General features: G+C 67.2%; 1 protein-coding gene across 1 annotated transcript; it reads right to left on the bottom strand.

The window, feature by feature from the left end:
* Positions 1–1,771: 1,771 nt before the first annotated feature.
* ARHGEF16 (Rho guanine nucleotide exchange factor 16) lies at positions 1,772–11,561 on the bottom strand. Its single transcript, XM_040987804.1, has 14 exons — positions 10,992–11,561; positions 9,651–9,696; positions 8,835–9,001; positions 8,056–8,112; positions 7,125–7,285; positions 5,140–5,292; positions 4,688–4,817; positions 4,199–4,273; positions 3,910–4,002; positions 3,466–3,617; positions 3,033–3,218; positions 2,575–2,648; positions 2,178–2,279; positions 1,772–1,911 (listed from the first exon to the last, which is right to left on the bottom strand). The coding sequence occupies exons 1-14, from the start codon at positions 11,559–11,561 to the stop codon at positions 1,772–1,774; spliced, it is 2,106 nt and encodes a 701-aa protein (XP_040843738.1).
* Between the last annotated feature and the right edge of the window lie 9,292 nt (positions 11,562–20,853).

The raw sequence follows: 20,853 nt of genomic DNA, 5'->3' as shown, positions 1-20,853 counted from the left end.
GCGGGCTCAGGGGCTGTAATGGCCCCAGCAAATTAAAGGAACAGTGTCTTTCAGAGCCAGTGTGTGCTGCTTTGTACCGGCCTGGCGGGGGGCTGGGCTTCTCTGGACCCGGGAGGCCCAGAGCTGCTTCCCTGGAATGGGGTGCCACGTGTGTCAACTTGGGGCGTCCTCAGGTTATGCTGCTTAAAGGGGCCTTCAGGGCTAGCCCCTGGAACCTCAACAGCGGGAGGGCAGTGGAGTCTGTTCTGTGCGGAGTTCAAGGCAGTCTGCGTAGGCGTGGCCGGGGGCCGTGGACACTTGTCCTGTGTGGGGACAGACACAGACTGTGTCCGTTGGCCATAGGGATGTCATGGCAAGACATGCACTGAACCTTCTGGAAGACCGGAGGGGGGGAAGGTGAGAATGGAGGTAGGTAGGCAGCCCAAGGCTGAGGCTGCCATGGTGATCTGCAGGGGGAACCAGACGTACCCACGGAACATCAGCCGTGGACGAGGCCACGTGGGCAGCCACGTGTGGGAGAGGTACCCACAGAACATCAGCCGTGGACAAGACCATGCAGACAGCTGCGTGTGGGAAATGCACCCACAGAACATCAGCCATGGACGAGGCCACTTGGGCAGCCACACCCACGGAACATTAGCTGTGGACGAGGCCACGTGGACAGACACTCATGGGAGACACACCCACAGAACATCAGCGTGGACGAGGCCACGTGGACAGACACTCATGGGAGACACACCCACAGAACATCAGCGTGGACGAGGCCACGTGGATAGACACTCGTGGGAGACACACCCATAGAACATCAGCCGTGGACGAGGCCACATGGACAGACACTCGTGGGAGACACACCCACAGAACATCAGCCGTGGACGAGGCCATGCGGACAGCTGTGTGTGGGAGATGTACCCACGGGATGCTAGCCACGGACCAAGCCACAGGCAGCCGCGTGTGGGAGATGTACCAAGCCACGGGCAGACACTCGTGGGAGATGTACCCACGGGACATTAGCCATGACGAGGCCACGCAGGCAGATGCTCGTGGGAGACATGGGCGACGGTCCTGAAGCTGCGTGGTTAGTGCAGTCAGGGAGCTGTGCTCAAGATTCCCAGTGGGGGCACGCAGGCGGACACAGCACCACTTGGCCTGCGGGGGAGGGAGCCAGGTGCCCCGGCAGGAAGGAGGGTGTGCGGCCACAGGTCAAGCAGAGGTCTCTGTGGCCCCCACCCCTGCAAGGCCGACCCCAGGGAGAGCTTCCTGCTCATCCACAACTAGGACAGTGGCAAGGGCCAGGGCTGGCGCAGGGAGACCGCACGGCGTCAGGGGCAGCCTGGCCCACGGCCTCTTGGACACTGCCGTGACATGTGAGGCCAAGGCTTGCACTGCGGCTCAACACGCGATGGACATGACACATGTGGTCTGCAGAAATGCTTTAATGGTGGCTCTGCCTGGGGCCACCTTCAGTCCAGAATGGGGTGATGGGCAGGCCTAAGCCCCCCGAGGCCCTGTTTGCCCCGCTCGGGGAGGAGAGGGCCCTGCCCTGTGTCCCCATCCGGCCACCATGGTGCCACTGGCCAGGAGGACAGGAGCTTGGAAGGCCTGGGGCAGCCCCTGCTCCCCCGAGGGCCCTTGTGCGAGGCATCGAGAGTCGGGCACAGCTGTGGGAGGGCCCTGGGATCCCCTCATGCCCCCGGGAGCCAGACCCAGCTGGCCGACGGCCGGGGCAGACGCTGCACGCCTGACAGGCCCTCAGGGGGCCCGGCCTGGCCGGCTATACATCCGTCTCCACCCGTAGCCGCTCCATCCGACGCACGTTGCTCTCCACGGCCACGCGGCTGGTGATTCTGTGGGCAAATTCCTCGGGGAACCAGCCGGTCTCGCCGTCCCGGAGTCTCTCGCCATAGAGCCAGCCTGAGGCCACACGGGCAGTGGAGGGGACAGGCCTGTGGTGTCTCCTGGACCCCCACCCCTGTGTCTCAGGAGGGACTCTGCGCTCAGCCCACCCCTGGCACTCAGCCGCCTTGGGTGCTGAGCAGGGACCTGCAAGCGCAGACGCCTCCTCCCCTGCTCGGACACAGCGACGGGGATTAACCCAGACTCCAGGACCCAGGGCCCCTGACTCCCTCCCTGGGGAGCCCAGCTGCTCGCTCAGCCTCGGGCACCCTGGCCCTGCTCACCATCCTCCTCCTGCAGAACTAACACCACATCCGCCTGCTGCAGCGTCACCTCGTCCGTCTGCTTGGCGAAGTACGCTTTGGTGATCTCCGCCTGCGGCAGCTCTGTGGGCACCAGCGGCACTGAGCTTCCGGAGGCCCCAGGCAGACCAGGCTCTGCCTCCCACCTGCCCCTTCCCCACGGCCCTGCCTGGGGGAGCCCTGGGTGTCCCGCCACACAGGAGCACCTGCTCTTGGGGCCTGGTACCGGCAGAGGGCGCTCCTGCTCCCTGGGGTGGGCGCAGCCAGCTCAGGAGGGGCTGCCAAGGGGCAGGGCACAGGTGCACGCCCTGCAGGCAGGGCTGCCAAGGGGCAGGGCAGGGGTGCACGCCCTGCAGGCGGGGCCTGTTGCCTGGCTCACCTCCTTTGTTGCTGGAACTGTGCCACTGCCTCTCCTTGTAGGTGAGCGCTGTGATCCACCGTGCCCGGTCACTCCTGGAGGACACACAGTGTGAGAGAGGCCCGGGCCAGCCCCCAGCGAGCTGTCCCGTGGCTTCAGCCACCCCTGCCCAGGACAGGGGGTGAGGAGGAGCACCGGAGGATGTCTGGGCCCGCCACAGTCGCCCTGATCCGAGGGTGACAGGTGCCTCCCTGGACCCACGTCCCAGTCTTGCCATTCTGGGGAGCAGCCCCTGTTAGGATGGCAGGGAGCATACACTGGGCCACCCTTCTCCCGCCCTGAGCCCCCAACCCCTCACTGTGCCAGCTCCTTCTGCTGCCCTCCCACGCCACCCCACACTTCTGCCTTGGGGCCTTGGCAGCAGGCCGTCCACCCGCCATCCCTCCCGGGAGCCTCGAGCCCAGGGCAAGGCGCCTTACGCGGAGTCAGCGGACAGCAGCAGCTGCTCCTGGCGGCCCTCGCTGTTCTGCAGCAGCAGCAGCTGGAAGGGGTGAGGCACCGAGGAGCCGCGGCCACCGCCGGGCAGTGAGGCCTCCGAGGGCTCCAGCCTGGTGACCTGCACGTGCTCCATGTGGGCATGGTCCTGGACTGCGTAGCTCTCCTCGCTGCAGGGATTCGGGAAGCAGGGTTCACTGCAGCCAGCGCCTTGCCCCCTGCCCCGTCCCCTCCCAGCAGTGTGGGCGCCTCAGCAACACATGACAGAGGACCTGAGCTCCTGCCGCACCTGTGACCTGGCTGTGCACACGAGAGCCACGCGGATGCCCACGTGGGCAGGGCGGTGTGTCCAGTGTGGCTGGCCAGCCCCGGCTCCCCGGCCCGCCCCCGTGGCCCACCGCCCTGCCCCCAGCCCACCTCTTCCTCTTGGTGACCAGCAGGACATCATTGAAGACGAACAGGTGGAGTGAGGGCCGGCTGGCGAGCTTCCTCAGGAGCCCAGCCTCCTCCACCACCCAGAGCTCTCCTCGCTTCAGCAGCCAGCGTGAGCTCGAGATGAGTGGCAGGGACTGGGGGACAGAGCGGGCAGGCCAGCGCTGCTGTGGGCACTGGCATGAACTTGGGGCCCGCCCGCCACCCCTGGCTAGAGCTGGACTGAAGCAGGCGTGAGACCTCACTGCCCAGGGCAGGGTCGGTGGTCCAGGGCAGCCCTGTGAGGCACCTGCTGGCGGCTGTACCCCCACAGGAGGGACCGAGGCCCAGCCCCCAGGCCTGCCAGGGGGCGGACACCCCAGAACCAGGAAGGCTGACTTGAGCAGGGGGCAGCAGGGAGAGCAAGATGGACAGGGGTGGGGCGCCTACCTTGACCTTGCCGAAGTCGAGCTGCGATTGCAGCATACACAGCTGCTCCATGCGCTCCATTGAGTGTGCCCCCTCGTTGCACTGCTTCACCAGCTGCGGGGTGGGCGCTGTGGTGGGCAGGCTGCGCCCCACCTGCCTGGTGAGCCCCCTGCCTACCTGCCTTGCTGGACATGTGTCTGCCCTCCTTCTCCTGAGCTAACCCAGGGCTGAGGGACTAAGGCCTGCCCCTCCTGGCTGGGCCCCGCCTCCTCTGCCAGGCCCCACCCCTCCCTGCCAGCCCCCGCCTCACCTTGCTGATGGCTTTCAGGGCCCGGCTGGCCGCCTTGTACCTCTCCGGGTGGCCCTCTGTCTTGAGGCAGAGCGTCTGTAGAGACCCAGGAGGTGAGGTGAGTGGGGAGTGGGGCCTGCACAGACCTCCAGGAACCCCTTGGCACCTGCCCTGCCTCGGCCATCACCATGGAGCTGGCGGCCCTGCCCCACCTCCCCAGGGCCCAGTGCCTGCGAGGCTGGGCTTGTGCGTGACTCTGCTGTGTGCACACAAGCACGTGCGTCCATGTGTGCAGGTCTGTAACAAGCACACGTGTGTGCAGGGTATACGTGTGCACGCTGTGCGTGTACACACGTGTCCGTGCCTGCTAGCACTGGGGGCACAGCTGTCACAGATGCAGGCAAGCACGTGTGCGGCAGGGCTGGGTGTGGGGGCGCAAACATCCGCTCGCCCTGCAAGGGGTCCCTGTGGCCGGTGGCCCACCCTGGCCTCCCCACTGCCACCACTCACGTCCGTCAGGAGCGGCAGCCGGGTCACCCTCTGCATGGGGAGGATGAGGAAGGAGATCATGGGCAGGCCCCCGCACGCCGGCCGCCGCTCGATCGCCTGCAGGACCTCGCGGAAGGCGGCATTGCTGCTTCTGCAGAAGGACCAGGCTGTGGCTGGGGCGGAGTCCTGGAGGCCAGGCCCCGCCCCGCTAAGACAGGCCCCGCCCACCCAGGCTAGCCCCGCCCCCAGGCCCCATCCTCCTAGCCTAGCCCCGCCCCTGCTGCCACAGGCCCCACCCTCCTAGCCTAGCCCCGCCCCTGCTGCCACAGGCCCCAGCCTAGCCCTGCCCATGCACACGGCCCCACCCTCCCAGGCTAGCCCCGCCCATGGCCACAGGCCCCACCCTCCCAGGCTAGCCCCGCCCATGGCCACAGGCCCCGCCCCTGCAGCCACAGGCCCCTCCCCGCACACACGTGAGCCGCTGCAGTGCCCGCTGCTGGTAGACCTCATTGGTGCAGTAGGCCACGTAGGGGTGGAAGTGGTGCTCGGCGTGCTCCTCCAGGATGTCGCTGATGTCTTCCACCCACACCTGCTCCTTGTGTCGCCGCTCCAGGTCCTCGAAGAACCTGCAGGCAGGCGGGGATGGTGAGGCTGGGTCCGGGGTCCACCCCCACACCCGTGGACAGCAGCTCCTGCCAGGCGGGGCCTGAGGGGCAGCCATGGCCTAGACGAGGCCTGGACGGAGCAGCTGCCCCCACTGGAAGCAACTGGAGCTCCCGTTCCTCCTGCCTGCAGCTGTCCGGGACGCTCAGGAATCCAGTCCCCGGCTCAAGGGGACAGTCCCCTGCCTCAGCGCTGGCCTGCTTCCGGGCAGCTCCCGGCCATCTGCGTGAGGAGCCCCGTCTCTAGCTGGGGGCTGGGTGGGCGTCCTCTGGTTCCTCCACCTGCATGAGAGCCGCGTGGGCCACCGGGCCCCGGGGAGCCACAGCAGCCGAGTCCGCCAGGCCCAGTGGGCGGCTGTGCCTCTGGCCTCCAGCTGCAGGGCTGACCCAGCGCCATGTCCCCAGGGAGCTCGGAGGCTGCAGCCTTCGGGGTGCCCAGCGCGGGTGCCCCTCAGCCTGCCCCCACCCCCAATCAAGGCAGGGGAGTTTCCCACATCCTGTCACAAAGTCCCACGGGAAGTCCTCATTCCTGGGAAATGGACCGTCCCCATGCTGCCTCTGACCCTGCTTGGCCTGTCCTCAGGGCATTCCACGAGGGGTGGGCTGCCTCTGCCTGGCAGACCCTGGCAGTGACCCCACGGGCACCCCAAGAACCGGCGGTTAAAGGATGAGGCTCAGGAAAAGATGCACCAACACAGGACAGAGCCGGCACGGGGCTGAGCCCGCCCAGGACAGAGCCCGCACGGGGCTGAGCCCACCCAGGACAGAGCCGGCACGGGGCTGAGCCCACCCAGGACAGAGCCCGCACGGGGCTGAGCCCACCCAGGACAGAGCCCGCACGGGGCTGAGCCCACCCAGGACAGAGCCCGCCCAGGACAGAGCCCGCACGGGGCTGAGCCCGCCCGGGACAGAGCCCACCCAGGACAGAGCCGGCACGGGGCTGAGCCCGCCCAGGACAGAGCCCACCCAGGACAGAGCCGGCACGGGGCTGAGCCCGCCCAGGACAGAGCCCACCCAGGACAGAGCCGGCACGGGGCTGAGCCCGCCCAGGACAGAGCCCGCACGGGGCTGAGCCCGCCCGGGACAGAGCCCACCCAGGACAGAGCCGGCACGGGGCTGAGCCCGCCCGGGACAGAGCCCGCACGGGGCTGAGCCCACCCAGGACAGAGCCCGCACGGGGCTGAGCCCGCCCGGGACAGAGCCCGCATGGGGCTGAGCCCGCCCAGGACAGAGCCGGCACGGGGCTGAGCCCACCCAGGACAGAGCCCACCCAGGACAGAGCCCGCACGGGGCTGAGCCCACCCAGGACAGAGCCGGCACGGGGCTGAGCCCACCCAGGACAGAGCCCACCCAGGACAGAGCCCGCACGGGGCTGAGCCCGCCCGGGACAGAGCCCGCACGGGGCTGAGCCCGCCCGGGACAGAGCCGGCACGGGGCAGAGCTGGCACAGGACAGAGCCCACACAGGGCTGAGCTGGCACAGGACTGAGCCTGCACAGGGGCACACCCAGCCTGCACCTGCAGGGGGGCAGGAGTCACCCAACCCCGCCTCCGCCACATGCCCTGTAATGGAAGAGCCTCCACTGGCCACAGGACACCTTGTGGTGCAACAGGACCTGGACTGCAACTCGAGGCGCCCTCGGGCGTGGGGGCAGGCGCAGTCAGCAGGGCAGGGCTGTGCCCCATGGCAGGTGCTCGTGGACCCATCCCCGGCCACGAGCTCCACCCATCCCCGAGGCCTGCGGTGGATGCTGCTTCCGCAGCTGGGGAGGGGGTGTGGGGTGGGGCCGGGCCCACCTGCGGCTGGCCGCCAGCACGTCCTGGATGTTGGAGAAGAGGTGGTGATGGTCTGTGTGTGTCATGGTGGCCCGCAGCTCCGACGAGTGCAGGAACTCGGCCACCAAGATGCCGAGGCTGTGCAGGTACGAGAACTCGGAGGTGAGGATCTCAAAGATGGCCTGTGGAGACGGGGGCTGGGGTGGGCACGGCGGCCGGGGGCTGGGGTGGGCACGGCGGCCGGGGGCTGGGAGTGGGCATGGCGGCCGGGGGCTGGGAGTGGGCTCAGGATGGGGGCTGGGAGTGGGCACGGCGGCTGGGGTGGGCACGGCGGCCGGGGGCTGGGAGTGGGCATGGCGGCCGGGGGCTGGGGTGGGCACGGCGGCCGGGGGCTGGGAGTGGGCACGGCGGCCGGGGGCTGGGAGTGGGCTCAGGATGGGGGCTGGGAGTGGGCACGGCGGCTGGGGTGGGCACGGCGGCCGGGGGCTGGGAGTGGGCATGGCGGCCGGGGGCTGAAAGTGGGCACAGGATGGGGGGACTGGACAGGGGTATAGGCGCTGGGTGTGGGGGCTGGGCACAGGATGGGGGGCTGGGTGTGGGGTACTGAGCTGGGTGTGCGCATGGGGGCCGGGGGGCTGAGCAGGGGTACAGAGGCTGGGAATGGGCACAGGATGGGGGGCTGGGCACAGGTGCAGGGGGGCTGGGCACGGGCGCCAGGGGTACATGAACAGGTGTGATGCAGGTGGGCTCTGGGAACCCCCCGATGGCCTGGTGGAATGTGAGCCGGGCATCCCTGGTCTGTGCGGGGGCTTGGCTCCCCCAGAGGTGCGCATGACGGGGCAGGGACGCCCCACCCCTTCCAGGAGTCAGGAATGGCAGCCCTCCTCCCACCCACGTGGGCGGTCAGCACGGCTCCATCCCAGCCCCCTCCCACGCCCCACTGCCCCCTCACCTCCTGCCTCTTGCGTTCCTCAGGGCTCAGCTTGTCCAGGATTCCCAGCTCCACTACCTGGAGCCCAAGGGTGTGTGTCAGAGCAGGTGCTCGCCTGGCAGTGGGCCCAGGGCACTGCTGAAGCTCCCTGAGAGGACCAGCTGCAGCATGGGCACGGGGCCCCGGCACACCGCCCTGCCCCGGCACACCGCCCTGCCCAGGCACTTGTGGTCCACCCCCCGAGTGTTAGGAGGTGCTCTGGTCCCTAGGCCTTCCCCGAGGGAGCAGCTCATCCGAGAAGGGGAAGAGGGCCGAGGCTCCAGCACTCAGGGCAGGTGGGTGGGCCTGGCCTGCGTGGTGCCACAGCCGGGCAGCAGCACAGCCCGAGCCCTCTGCAGGACGCAGGGCCACCGGCATCACGCACGTTGTGTCCCCATAGGCCAGGGACCACACTGCCTGAAGTGTAATGCAAGTCACGCCCCTTAGTTCCTGCTTGGTCAGGGTCTCAGGTATGTAACCCAGCTGGGCGAGACCTACAACCCACCCTCTCTGCCCAGAGTGGGCAGCCAGCTGGGCCCTCTCAGGGAAGTGCTGGCCATGTGCCCACACACGGGCTGCAGCTCAAGTCCAGCCCTAGCCGAGACCAGCCTGGACAGCAGGCCCACGCCATCTCCAGGCTTGGGAAGCCGGGCTGCCGGCTCCTCTCTGCCCACCACCACATGACCGCAGGGGACACTGCTGGCCCTGACCCTCCTCTCCCAGGGCAGCCTTCGGGGAGGCTCCCGTGTCGCCCATCCCACCTCCGGGAGCTGGCTCCAGGTGAGCTGGGCGGGCCGGTAGCTCTTAACCACAATGTTGTCCCCCCTGCGGGCCTCCTCCGGGCTGGGGGGCCCCTCCAGCAGGTCCTCGTCCGACTCCTGGCTCGTGTTGAGGCCCCGCTCCCGGATCTCCTGGTAGAAGCGGGGGTCTGGGCGGGAAGATGAGCCTCCTGAGGGCCTGGCCCTGGAGGAAGCAGAGCCCCCGGGACCCCCCAAGGACAGTGGCCCTAGCAGTTATGGGCTGAGTCGGGGGTGGGCTGGCGGCTAGGTGTGGGGTGCGGCACCTCTACAGGGGCACAGCTAGGCCCTGCCTGGTGCGGAGGGGGGCGGCAAGCAGTAACACCTCTAGCCTGCCCCAAGGCTCGGTGAAATCATGGCCACCCTCCTGGAGGAGGATTTCATGGAAGAGCTCAGAACCCAACCTGCCGTGGCCACTCAGGGCTGGCAGGAAGCAAGGGCCCTGCTGGCCGAGTCACTGCTCCTCCCCGCCCCCAGCACTCCAACCCAGACAAGCCGGCATCTCCCCTCACTCCATGCACTGCCAGCCCCACCAGGGCCGTGGCCAGCAGGAGTGCCCGTAACTGCTAGTGCCAGTGGCCTCTGACCTGGCCCCGCTCCCACCAGCAGGGCAGGCCCAGCATCACTGAGGGACTGGGTCCCAAGGGAACTTTCTAGACTTCTCCATCAGAGCTGTAGAGTGGCCACTGGGACCTGCGTGCCCAGAAGGCTCCGGCAAAAAAACCATGTCCTCCAGCACCCCCAGGGCAGGCCCCCCTCGATCCTGCCCCAAGTACTCACCATCCTTGAAGGAGCCCTTGGTCACACGTTTCCGCCCCAGCGTCCTCTACAGGGACAAGAACAGCACCCGTCAGCGAGGGGCCAGGACGGTCCACAGCAACGCTGGGCGCTGGGCCTCACTCGCTCCACGCGCAGAGGGTCCCAGTGTGCCTTACGTGTGTGTGTGTGTGTGCATGTATGGGAGGTATACAGAGGGTGCTCAATAATGTCACTCCCACAAGGGCCAGGATGGGGGCTCAGAGCAGGTGGGACGGGTGACTGAGGGTGGGGCAAGTCCAGGAGGGCTGCCTGGAGCTGGAGGAAGGATTGAGCCAGGGACCAGGCATGCTGGGATGTGGGCCCATAAAACTGGAATCCGGGCAGCTGTGGCTGGGAAAGGCCCAGTGGGGTGGGGGGCACTGGGGCTGCATGCGGAGCCCCGATGGCAGCAGCAGGAGCAGGGTCAGACTGGCTGGTGGCCAGCCCCTGGCAGGCACCCAGGGCACAGACAGGGGCTGGTGCGACCTGGGCTCTTTCCACAGCCACAGCTGAGCTGGCACTGGGGCCAGCATTGGCAGCTGGGCCCAGCATCCTCCACGTTCCCAACCTCCCGGGGTGGCTTGCAGCTCCCAGCAGCCCTGGCCGCATGCCAGTCCCTTGGGAAGGCCGCTGTGGCCTCCACGGGTCATCCACACTGACCAGTGAGGAAGCCAGCACCCTGGCACTTGCCGTGGGTCACACGGCAGCTACCACCCCAGCTGAGGTCCCTGCATCCCAGCCTGGACCAGGAAGGGGAGGGTGATGGTGCCTGGATACTGGATAGAACTTCTGGCACCTGGCCTTCCAGCGTAGTGGCTGCCCGCAGCAGGTGCCCAGCCACCGGGACAGTGACTCAGAGGGCGAGGGACATGGTCCAGGAGGCTGCACCAGCCTGCACTGACCCTGGGCCCTAGGGGAAGGGTGTGGCACTTGCTGCAGCCAGCCTGGAGCCAGGGCCAGCAGGCAGAAAGCGGTGGGCACACACACGTGCCTGTATGTGGAGGGAATGCGGAGACGCCTCTCAGGCTGGGGGGAAGGGGCAGCCGCACGTGGGCATCCACAGCGAGGGGGAGAGGGAATGAGTGAGCAAGCAGAGCCAGCCCCGTGGCTGGGCCGTCACAGGCGGCTGGTCACTCTGTGCCCTCCACTGGCAGGGAGCAGGGCTGCCACGGTCTGCCTCCGTGGTCGTGCCTAGAAAGTGGGCTAATCACAACCACAGCCTGGAATCAACCAGTCTGCACACAGTAGGTGCTCACTAAACAGAAGCTGTCACGATGCAGAAGATGGGGTGACGGGGGCCCTCCCCACAAGCAGGCTTCCTACCTTGTTCTTGGCCGGGCAGCGGGTGGGCGGCTGGCTGGGCTCCTCAGCCAGGGCCTGGAGCTTGGGGCTGAGCTGGGTGGGGTTCCCCTTGCTGCCCGGGGTGGCCAGGTCCATCATGGCCGCACGGTACGACTGGTTCCTCAGGTTCCGCCTGAGCAGCCCCCCGGGGCCCATGTCCATGTCATCCTGGGAGAAGCTGGGGGCAGCCTGGAGCCGGGGCTCCCGCCGGGCGGCCTCCTTGCTGAGCACGGCCGCCCCGAAGCTCTGGTGCCGGGCGGGGGACTTGGCCTTGCTGGTCATGGCCAGGCTGCGTGGAATCAGTTGCTGTGTGCCCATCTTGAGTGCCGCGGGGCTCTGCGTGCTCAGGACCACGGGCGGCGGCTCCTCCTGCCCGCCCGGGGGTGCCAGGACGTCGGGCTGGAAGGCCGCATTGGTCCTGGAGTGCAGGGAGCTGCGGACCACGGGGAGCGCAAACACGGGGTCCCCATTGGCGTCGAGGCGCAGCTCCGAGTGGAAACGCTGCTCCAGAATTTTCTCCTCCAGAGAGCCATCCGAATGCCTGTGGGCCATGCCGGGGGGCGCCAGGTCCTGGGGCGAGGGCAGGGTGGGCTCAGGAGGGGACCTTGTGCAGTGCCTACCTTGGCCCTGGCCGGAGTCTGGCACAGCTCCCAGCAGCTGGCACCAGGAGGGGCTGCAGGTGGCAGGCACAGGCAGGACACAGGTCACTGTCCCCACTGGGGTGTGTGGCCGAGGTGAGGTCAGGGTGCGACTAGGCCCTGGCTGTACTCACTGCCTCCACTCACCCCTACAACCTGCAGGACTGCTGCGGGGCAGCGTCTCATCCGGGACCCCTGACAGTCTGCTCAAATGCAACAAAGCTTGTCCAGGTGCAAGTTTGAGTTAAAATCTACATAATATTTGTCATAACACACGCCCACCGAGTATCAGAGAGCATGGTGGGAAGTGGAGCAGCTGGGATTCAAACTCGTGCCCATATGGGATGCCGGCACTGCAGCAAGTGGCTTCATGTGCCACGCCACAACACTGGCTCCACTGTTTTTAAGGTTCTGTATATGCATACACTTCAAGACTTTTTTTTCTTTTTCCCACCAAAACAATCTCTTAATTCTCTTTTCCAGGGACTTTGTGAAATGTCCCTGTAGTCCCAACCATAACAAGGTGGGAGTGAGTCCGGGAACACAGCTGGGCTGCATTGTCCACCCTGTCCTTTCCCTGTGGCTCTGGGGTGCCACCAGACACCCCCTCGCATCCCAGGGGGACTTGGGGAGTCCCAGCCAGCCATGCCTGGGACTGGAGGGGGCGCCCAGTCCCAGCCCAGCTCACACACTGCTGGCCAGCCCCACCGCCTGCCGCCAGGACAGCTGCAGGGCCCCAGGGCGCGGAGTGCAGAAGCCACCAGGAGGAGCAGCCCTGAGCCCAGCTGCCCCCACATCCACGGCCAAGGCGGCATTCCTCAACACATTCCTGACCCGAGTCCATGCCAGCCTCCCCGAGCAGGTGCCCGACCCGAGTCCCTCTGTGCCAACCTGATGCCATGCCATCTACCCAGCTAGCCAGCCTGCTGAACACTGGGACATCTGGGTGGCGCCTACACCATCAGCGAGGTTTCCTCCCCCAGGGGGTGGGTCACTGAAGGGTCCACCCGGGTCCTGTGCTGTGGCTCCTGCTGTTACTGACACACCATCTGACAGGCCCCTCCCAGCAGAGGCCGAAGTCCACTGAGCCAGAAGGAAGCAGCCGTGGGAGTGGAACCTGCCAGGCAAGCCAGCCCAGCTGGGGTTCAGACACACCCCCAGCCTGGGGCATCTCCGCTGGGGTCCAGGCGAAGGGGGAGCTGGGACCCTGCCCCACGTGGAGACGGCTGGTGGGGGGTCACAGCACCAGGTGGCGTTCCCACGCTGCCCCTTGCCCGCAGGCCCTGACAGACCCCCTGCTGCCTGTCTCTACGCCCCCTCTGCTCTGCACCCCACCATATCCCCAAATTCGGCTGGGTTTGTGCTGTGTTGGGTCTGGCTCCTCCCCCTCTGCCACCTGTGACCTGAGGCAGGGAGGGTCAGGACCTGACTGGACCGTCTTGCCAGCCCCTCCTCCTCTCCCCTGCCTGCCTGCCCCCTGCTCTCCTGGGGGGCAGAGCATCGTAGGATCTCAGAGGAGCTGCTGCTGGGGGAGGGGCTGCTGCTGGGGGAGGGGCTGTCCTTCTCTGCTGCCCCACAGCTGCTGATCACAGCCCCTCCCAGCAGGGAAGCCGGAAACTCACAGGACCAGCGCCCCTTTTGGCTGGCCTGGCTCCCGGCCCTTCAGCTGCAGCAACCCAAGGCCTGGCTGCTCCTCCAGGGCTCCCCGGGCACTGGACTCGGCCTGGGGTCCTGAAGCCAGGACAAGGGCAGGCTGCCCTCCAGGAAATGCCGGCCAAGAGTGTCACTCCTCCCTCTGGTCTCCCCCAAACTCTGAAGCCCTCTGTGGGTTGGGTCACTTCCCATTCACAAGTGGAGAGCGAACGCCCAGTACTGACCCCGTGCCACCCTGGGGTCTTCTCCATCAACGCTGAGTTCCCAGGCACCCATGAAGTACAGGCTTTCTCGGAGCACCGGGAACCCAGCATCCCCTGGCGTGGTCACTCAGGTTGGGCTGGGAAGCGCTCCATTAGCCCTGGGGGCTGGTGCCGGGTAGACAGGTTAAGCCACTGCTGCAGCACCGCATCCCGGCTGCTCCACTTCCGATCTGCCCCCTGCTCCCATCTCGGAAAGCTGCAGAAGGAAGACAGCCACGTGCTTGGCCCTGCTCCCGGGAGCCCAGGAAGAGGCTCCTGGCTCCTGGCTTTGGCCTGGTTCAGCCCTGGCTCCTGGCTCCTGGCTTTGGCCTGGTCCAGCCCTGGCTCCTGGCTCCTGGCTCCTGGCTCCTGGCTTTGGCCTGGTCCAGCCCTGGCTCCTGGCTCCTGGCTTTGGCCTGGTTCAGCCCTGGCTCCTGGCTCCTGGCTTTGGCCTGGTTCAGCCCTGGCTCCTGGCTCCTGGCTTTGGCCTGGTTCAGCCCTGGCTCCTGGCTCCTGGCTTTGGCTGGTCCAGCCCTGGCTGGGGCAACCTCTTGGAGCACGATCCAGCAGCTGGAAACTCTAACAGTGCCTCTCAATAAGTAGATCAATAAGTATTTTTCAAATCTCCCCAAGGGTCCCCGTGTGCTTCCAGGAGCAGCGGGGGGGGGGGGGGGGGGGAGGAATGCACCCCCACATGAAGTCACCCCCACGTGACCCTGCCCAATCTGCCTTTCACAGCTAACCTGCACAGGGCAGGGGGCTCGGTGCCACGCCTCTGTCCCCATTCTTGCAGCAGGCTGGGTTCTGCAGCACCTGCCGGGCCAGCCCACAATACAGCCTTGTGCTCTGGTAATTCTGTCTGGCCAAGCCAGGGCCCGGGACAGGAGCCGGCTCTGGAAACCGCACAGCACGGCGAGGGGCCCCAGGGAGTGCTGAGCTTCGGCCAGAGACAATGCCGTCAACAACCCCAGCATCTCGCGGGCTGAGGTCCAGGACGTAACTCAACACCCACAGGGCACGGGAGGCCCCCAAGAAAGCAAAAGGGAGGAAGCCAGAGCAGTGTGCCCAGCCCTGGACGCTGCCTGGCTCAGCTGGCAGCCCACGGCCACCACCTGTCTCTGAACCGGACGGGCCCAAGTCAGGCCAGGGCTCTCCCAGGGGAATACGGGGTGGGACAGCAGAGCCGTGACTCTGAAGTGCCTGAGCAGGCGATGGGTCCCGGCTGTGCAGTGGGCAGGCACACAGCACCCTCCGGACACCCCTCCTCCTCCCAGGTGAGCAACCCAGGCCAGGAGCTGTGCCCTGACCCTGAACGCCACCCCAAGTCACTGGAGACAGAGATGCCACCAGGCCACGGTCACTGAGCACAGCAGCCGGGAGCTGTTCCGAAACCGAAAGTGCCGGACCAAGGCCGCAACACCAGCCCCGCGGGGACCCCGGGCTCCCCCAGACCTCCCTGCCTGCTCCCAGGGCTGTGCGTGGGGAAGAGCTGCTGTGGGCAGGGCTCCCGGGGCCAGACCCCCGGAGCAAGGCCAGGGGCCCCACTGGACTCTCTCATTGCTGGGGTCCCCTGAGACCCCTCCCCTCCCACCAGGCCTGGGGTCTCCTGCCCAGCATTTCCTCTGGGGACCCCAGCGGCGGCAGAGCCGGGACTGTGTCCCCAGAGCAGGAGCTGGGCAGCCGCTAGCCCTCGGAGCGGCCCAGCCACCACGCCCACCGTGCCAACACCATAATGCCCAGGCAGCAGGTCACTCAGGTGTGGCAGTGTGGGGGACCCCCTGCTGGCCCGGCCCGGCTCACCATAGGGGAGACCCCGGGCGGGCCTGGGAGCCTCGGGGCATTTCCCCACGGCCACCTGCCCGCTGCCACGGGCAGTGCCTCCAGCTCTCTCCCCTGCCCGCCCGACGGGCCCAGGGCCCCGCTGCATTTCCCGACTGCAGACCACAGGCTCGGCGGAGCCCGGCTCCAGCCAGGAAGCGGGACCGGAGCTTTCGGAGAGCGCGGCAGGCGCAGCCCAGAGCTCCGGGCGCTCGCCCCGGCCCCGCCGCCCGGAGGGAGTCCCAGCTCCGGGCCGGACGTGCGCCCCGCCCGCCGCCAAGTCCCCTCGGACTCGGGGAGCGGCTGGCGCGAAGCCGGGGTGCACCTGGCGCCACGGTGCCCTCCCCACCCCCGGCCCAGCCGGGTCCCGACTCACCTGCGCCCTGGGCGGAGGAGCGGAGCGACTGCGCGGGCCCAGCCTGGGCGGCACCGGGTCCGGGGCGCGGCTCCACCCCACTTCCTGTGCGGCCCGCGGCGGGGAGGGCGCTCCGGGCCCGGCAGGTGCGTCCCCGGCCCGGCGCGGCTCCGAGCCCAGGGTCCGGCCGGGAACGCGCGGCGGGCGCGGCCCCCGCACCTGCCGCCTCACCTGGCCGCTGGGTCCACGTGACCGCCCGGCGGACGCGCGCCTCCGTATCCCGATTCCGGTCCTCAGTCGAGCCTGACTTCCTTCAGGCCTCGCCGCCCGCCGCCTCCTCCTCCGGGAAGCCTTCCAGAGGAGCTCCGCCCCAGGGGAGCTGATGTTTGCTGCGGAAGGGCCCGCCTTCCCTACTCCTTGGAGCCCGACCGCCCAGGGATGGGGGCGAGGGTGTGGATTCACCCTGGCCTTTGCTGCTGTGCACCTGGGAGCAGGTGTGAGCCCGACAGGTGCACACAAGTACAGTGCTGGTCCGGGTGGAGTCCCTGCGGAGGGCCTGCTCCGAGTCGGGTGAGGGCTGGGCTGGGGTCAGGGTGCTCCGGGCTCCCGTGGCTGGGGAATGAGAGGCAGAGGGGGCTGGGGCCGGGGTGCACCGGCTCCCGTGGGGCTGGGGCTGGGCTCTCATGGGTGGGGCGCTGAGGGCTCCCCTGTGCGTGGGTCTGGTCTTCACCCTCGGAGCAGTGGACGCCTCTCAGGGCCAGGCCAGGGGGCAGGGGCATGGGGCCACATGGACACTACCCCACCTGGATGGCCACATCCTGGGTGGAGACACCCCTCCGGGGCTGGGCTGCTGTGGCGCCCAGGCCCTGCGGGTGTTTGTCAGTCTTTTTCTTTCTAAGTTCCGTGGCCTAGGAGAACCCCCAACTTCCCACACACCCACGGGGGCCATGGGGGCCGCCTGCCTCCTTCTGCCTGCTGCCTCTGGGTGGGGCATTGGCGGGACGTGGGGACAGAGCACCCAGCCGGGGCTGGAATGCAGTGTTCCGATGTGGCATGGGGGGGTCCGGCCAGCAGCCTTACCTCTTCCTGATCTTGTGGGGCCCTGGGGTGGGAACTGTCCCCTAGGCCTGGCAGTCAGAGTGGGCCAGAGACCAGGAGAGAGGAGCGCCCTCCCCTCCTGGCTGTGTCCGTGCCTGTAGGTGCCTGGTGGGACAGGGGTATAAACCCAGTCATGCCAGCTGCCTTCTGGCCTGCCTTGCCCAGACTCTGTCCTGGCACAGCTGTTGCCCACGAGTGTTGGCTCCCAGGCTTGACGCAGCAGGCAGGGACTGTCTGGCCGCCAAGCAGCTGCTGCCCTCGGTCCAGTAGCTGTGTTTGTGGTGGAGTAGCCCTGGGCACCTGCTCCGTGCTCCTCGGTCCCTGGTTCTCGGCTGCACGGCTTGGGGACAGTGCTGCCTGTACTGGCACCTGTGGGTGCAGGCTGGCCAGGGCCGGGTCCAGCGTGGCTGTTCAGAGAGACTGGACGCAGGCGGCCCAGGCCGGTGGATGCTGCTGCCAGGCGGCTCCTGGGAAAGGTGGGCGGCGGCTGCCCTCCTGAGGTCACGGGGGGTACTGCACGCAGGAAGAGCAGCGATTCCTGGCGACCTCAGGTGTGATGGGTGTGTTGGTCAGGCAGGGGACACCAGACTTTGCCCCAGCCCACTCAGTGCCTGCCGTGCCTCCAGCCCAGGAGGCCCTGGACCCATGTCTCCGGTCACCTGAACCCTGTGAGGCTGCGGCTGGCAGGACCCGCAGGGACTGGGGAAGGTTGGTGTGGGTGTCAGCGTGGGGACCCTGCAGGGTCCTGTGCTAACGGCTGGCTCCCCAGGTACTGCTGGGAGGGGGTTACACCGCGTGGGAGGCCCTTTGGTCCCTGGGGTGGACCCAGGAGGGGCTGTCCCCTCGCTCTGTGTCCTGAGTCAGCAGCTGTCCCCTCGCTCTGCGTCCTGACTCACCAGGCAGCCTTCCTCTGCTCGTCCCCACCTGGCACCCTGGGGCCCTCACCAGGACCCAAGCCTGCACCCCAGTTCTTGGCACAGGCCGCCTCCCTGTCTGGGACACACCTGGACACCCTCAGAAGTAGTCCAGCCCAGGTCCAGAAGGTGGACGGATGCCAGTGCTGCTCCCTGCTGGTGGCCTGGGAAGGCAGCAGAGGATGGCCCGACTGCTTTGACACGTGCACCCACCTGGGAGACCCGGATGAAGCTCCTGGCGCTGGCCTGGCCTGACCCTGGACTTTGTGGCCATTTGGGGTGTGAACAAGCAGACGGAAGACTCTGTAACTCAACCTGTTGAATAAATAAAAATGAATCTTAAGTAGATGTTCAGGTGGTACAGACACCGAAGAGACTGGATGGACAGAAGAGGCAGGGCCTCCTCGGGGTGCCCGCTGCGTGCTCCCCACTAGGAGCATGCTGTCCTGTACTCCCTGCGCCATCCTGCTCCCACCTGTGCTCCCACTGTGCTCCCACTGTGCTCCCACTGTGTTCCCACTGTGCTCCCACCCCGTGCTCCCACTGTGCCCCCACTGTGCTCCCATCCCGTGCTCCCACTGTGCTCCCACTGTGCTCCCACTGTCCTAACACCCCATGCTCCCACTGTGCTCCCACCCCGTGCTCCCACTGTGCCCCCACTGTGCTCCCACCCCGTGCTCCCACTGTGCTCTCACTGTGCTCCCATCCCGTGCTCCCACTGTGCTCCCACTGTCCTAACACCCCATGCTCCCACTGTGCTCCCACCTGTGCTCCCACTGTGCCCCCACTGTGCTCCCACTGTGTTCCCACTGTGCTCCCACCCCGTGCTCCCACTGTGCTCCCACTGTGCTCCCATCCCGTGCTCCCACTGTGCTCCCACTGTCCTAACACCCCATGCTCCCACTGTGCTCCCACCTGTGCTCCCACTGTGCTCCCACTGTGCTCCCACTGTGTTCCCACTGTGCTCCCACCCCGTGCTCCCACTGTGTTCCCACTGTGCTCCCACCCCGTGCTCCCACTGTGCTCCCACTGTGCTCCCATCCCGTGCTCCCACTGTGCTCCCACTGTGCTCCCACTGTCCTAACACCCCATGCTCCCACTGTGCTCCCACCTGTGCTCCCACTGTGCCCCCACTGTGCTAACACCCCGTGCTCCCACTGTGCTCCCACCCGTGCTCCCTCTTGTTTTCTGTCATTCACTTATTTCCCGGCATCCTCCTGGAGCAGGCAGGATCGCAGACACCCCTCCCCCATGCCTGCTGTCACAGACCTGCCCACGGGACCCTGGCCTTCACATGGCTCTGGTGGGCGGCACTCGGCCCCGTGCTCACCGCCCCACACTCCCTGCTGGCCCCGTGGGCTGCCTGCCGCTGGGAAGCTCCTATTATGGCGGCCCCAGCCCACAGCCTTGGCAGCAACCATGTCCGGTCATCTAGGCCCCAGACCTGCATGGCGGATGTGGGCCCCTGTGCTCTGTCGCTTGTCTCCAGGTGGAAAGGGAAGGAGCACCCACATGAACAAAGCTGGGGGTCCCACAGAGTTGGCACTTTCCGGTGGTGGAGGGCCCTGGCGGCTCCTCACTCAACCCCGGGCTATAGCCCTCTGGTGCTCAGGCCCGACTGGGCAGCGCCCACAGCTGCTCCCCTCCCTTCCCGGGGGGGCACAGGAATGCAGGGGAATGGAGGGGTGCAGCCGCTGGACCGGGTGTCTGTCCCTGCCCAGCCCGCAGGCAGCTGGGAGAGGCACCCTTGACCTTGGCTCGGCCAGTGGGTGTGAGCAGTGCTGAGGACAGAGACCCTTTGTGCCAGAGAGAGGGAGCCCCAGGGCCCAGTGGGGCTGGCAGATGGGCAAGGGGCTGGGGTCTGGGCAGGGACCAGCTGCTTCTGGCACACTGTGGGTGGGGGTGGGTTTGCCCAGCGAGATTAGGCTCAGAGAGCAGATGTTACTCAGCTGTACCCCAGAACCATCGGGGGTCTCTCCCTCCTGTCAGGCACCTGCTGTGCGCCAGGCCTCACGCAGGATCCCTGCAGCAGCTCTGCGCGTTCCTTGCCGCCTTCCCGTGTGATGGAGGGAGGGAGGTGTTGCGTGGCCGGGCTAAGTGGCAGAGACACAGCTGGAGCCCAGATCCAGGAGACCCCAGGGCTGGTGATGTCTAGGGGCTGTCCAGGAATGGGGCCCCCGGGGTCCCTGAGATCCCAGACAGGAAGGCCACCAGCTAGGCCCACGGTGGCTGGTGTGACTGGTGTAACTGGTGTGACTGGCGGATTGGACGCCAGAAAATGAAGGAGCTGTGAGCTGGAGCTGGCAGTGCGAGGTGTTCTGTGGTGGCTGTGAAGAGCGGGGCAGGAGCCCTGCAGACGGGGGACAGCCCACGCGACACGGGCCCTGCCGGAGGGACGGCCACGCGACACGGGCCCTGCCAGCCGAGGGATGGGCCCTGCCGGCCGAGGGACAGCCCATGCGACACGGGCCCTGCTGGCCGAGGGACGGCCCACGTGACACAGGCCCTGCTGGCCGAGGGACGGCCCACGGGACACGGGCCCTGCCAGCCGAGGGACAGCCCATGCGACACGGGCCCTGCAGTCGGGGGACAGCCCACAGGACACGGGCCCTGCGGACAGGGGACAGCCCACGCACATGACTCTGGAGCACCAAGTGGTGGGACTCTGTTTCCTGGGCTGCGTGGAGGAGCAATGGGTGAGGCTAAGGCGCCAAGCACCGTGCCAGCATCCCATGTCAGGGTGCAGTGCATCCTGTCCACTCCCCTTCCCATCCAGCTCCCTGCCCGCGGCCTGGGAAAGCAATGGAGGACGCCCAAAGCCTTGGGACCCCACACCCGCGTGGGAGACCAGGAAGAAGCTCCTGGCTTCAGACTGGCCTGGCTCTGAGCAGTGTAGCCATCTGGGAAGTGAACCAGCAGACAGAGGATCTCTCTGTGTCTTTGTCATTATGTTTTTAAAATAAATCAGTCTTAATCTTCCTCTCTGTAGAGAAATAATGGCTGAGAGGTTTTGCAAAGTGGGAAAACGCACATGTAACCAAGGCAGTCTCCACGTGGAGCTGCCCTCCAGTCCACGCAGAGGGTGAGGGGACAGCCAGGGTCAGCCACCACAGTGTCACAGGGACC

The sequence above is a fragment of the Ochotona curzoniae genome, unplaced genomic scaffold (genome assembly GCF_017591425.1).
Source record: "Ochotona curzoniae isolate NIBS_2020 unplaced genomic scaffold, NIBS_Ocur_1.0 contig_4792, whole genome shotgun sequence".
Classification (NCBI taxonomy): Eukaryota; Metazoa; Chordata; class Mammalia; order Lagomorpha; family Ochotonidae; genus Ochotona; species Ochotona curzoniae.
This window is presented reverse-complemented; position numbering and strand designations above follow the sequence as displayed.

Bases quoted from the DNA above. Each gene is read 5' to 3' on its own strand.
- ARHGEF16 (XM_040987804.1), bottom strand. From the start codon at position 11,561: ATGGCCCACAGGCATTCGGATGGCTCTCTGGAGGAGAAAATTCTGGAG. The intron at 9,002-9,650 runs GTGAGTACTTGG...CTTCCCGCCCAG, and splicing joins CAAGGGCTCCTTCAAGGATG to ACCCCCGCTTCTACCAGGAG. The intron at 4,274-4,687 runs GTGAGTGGTGGC...GGGTCTCTACAG, and splicing joins GGCTGCCGCTCCTGACGGAC to ACGCTCTGCCTCAAGACAGA.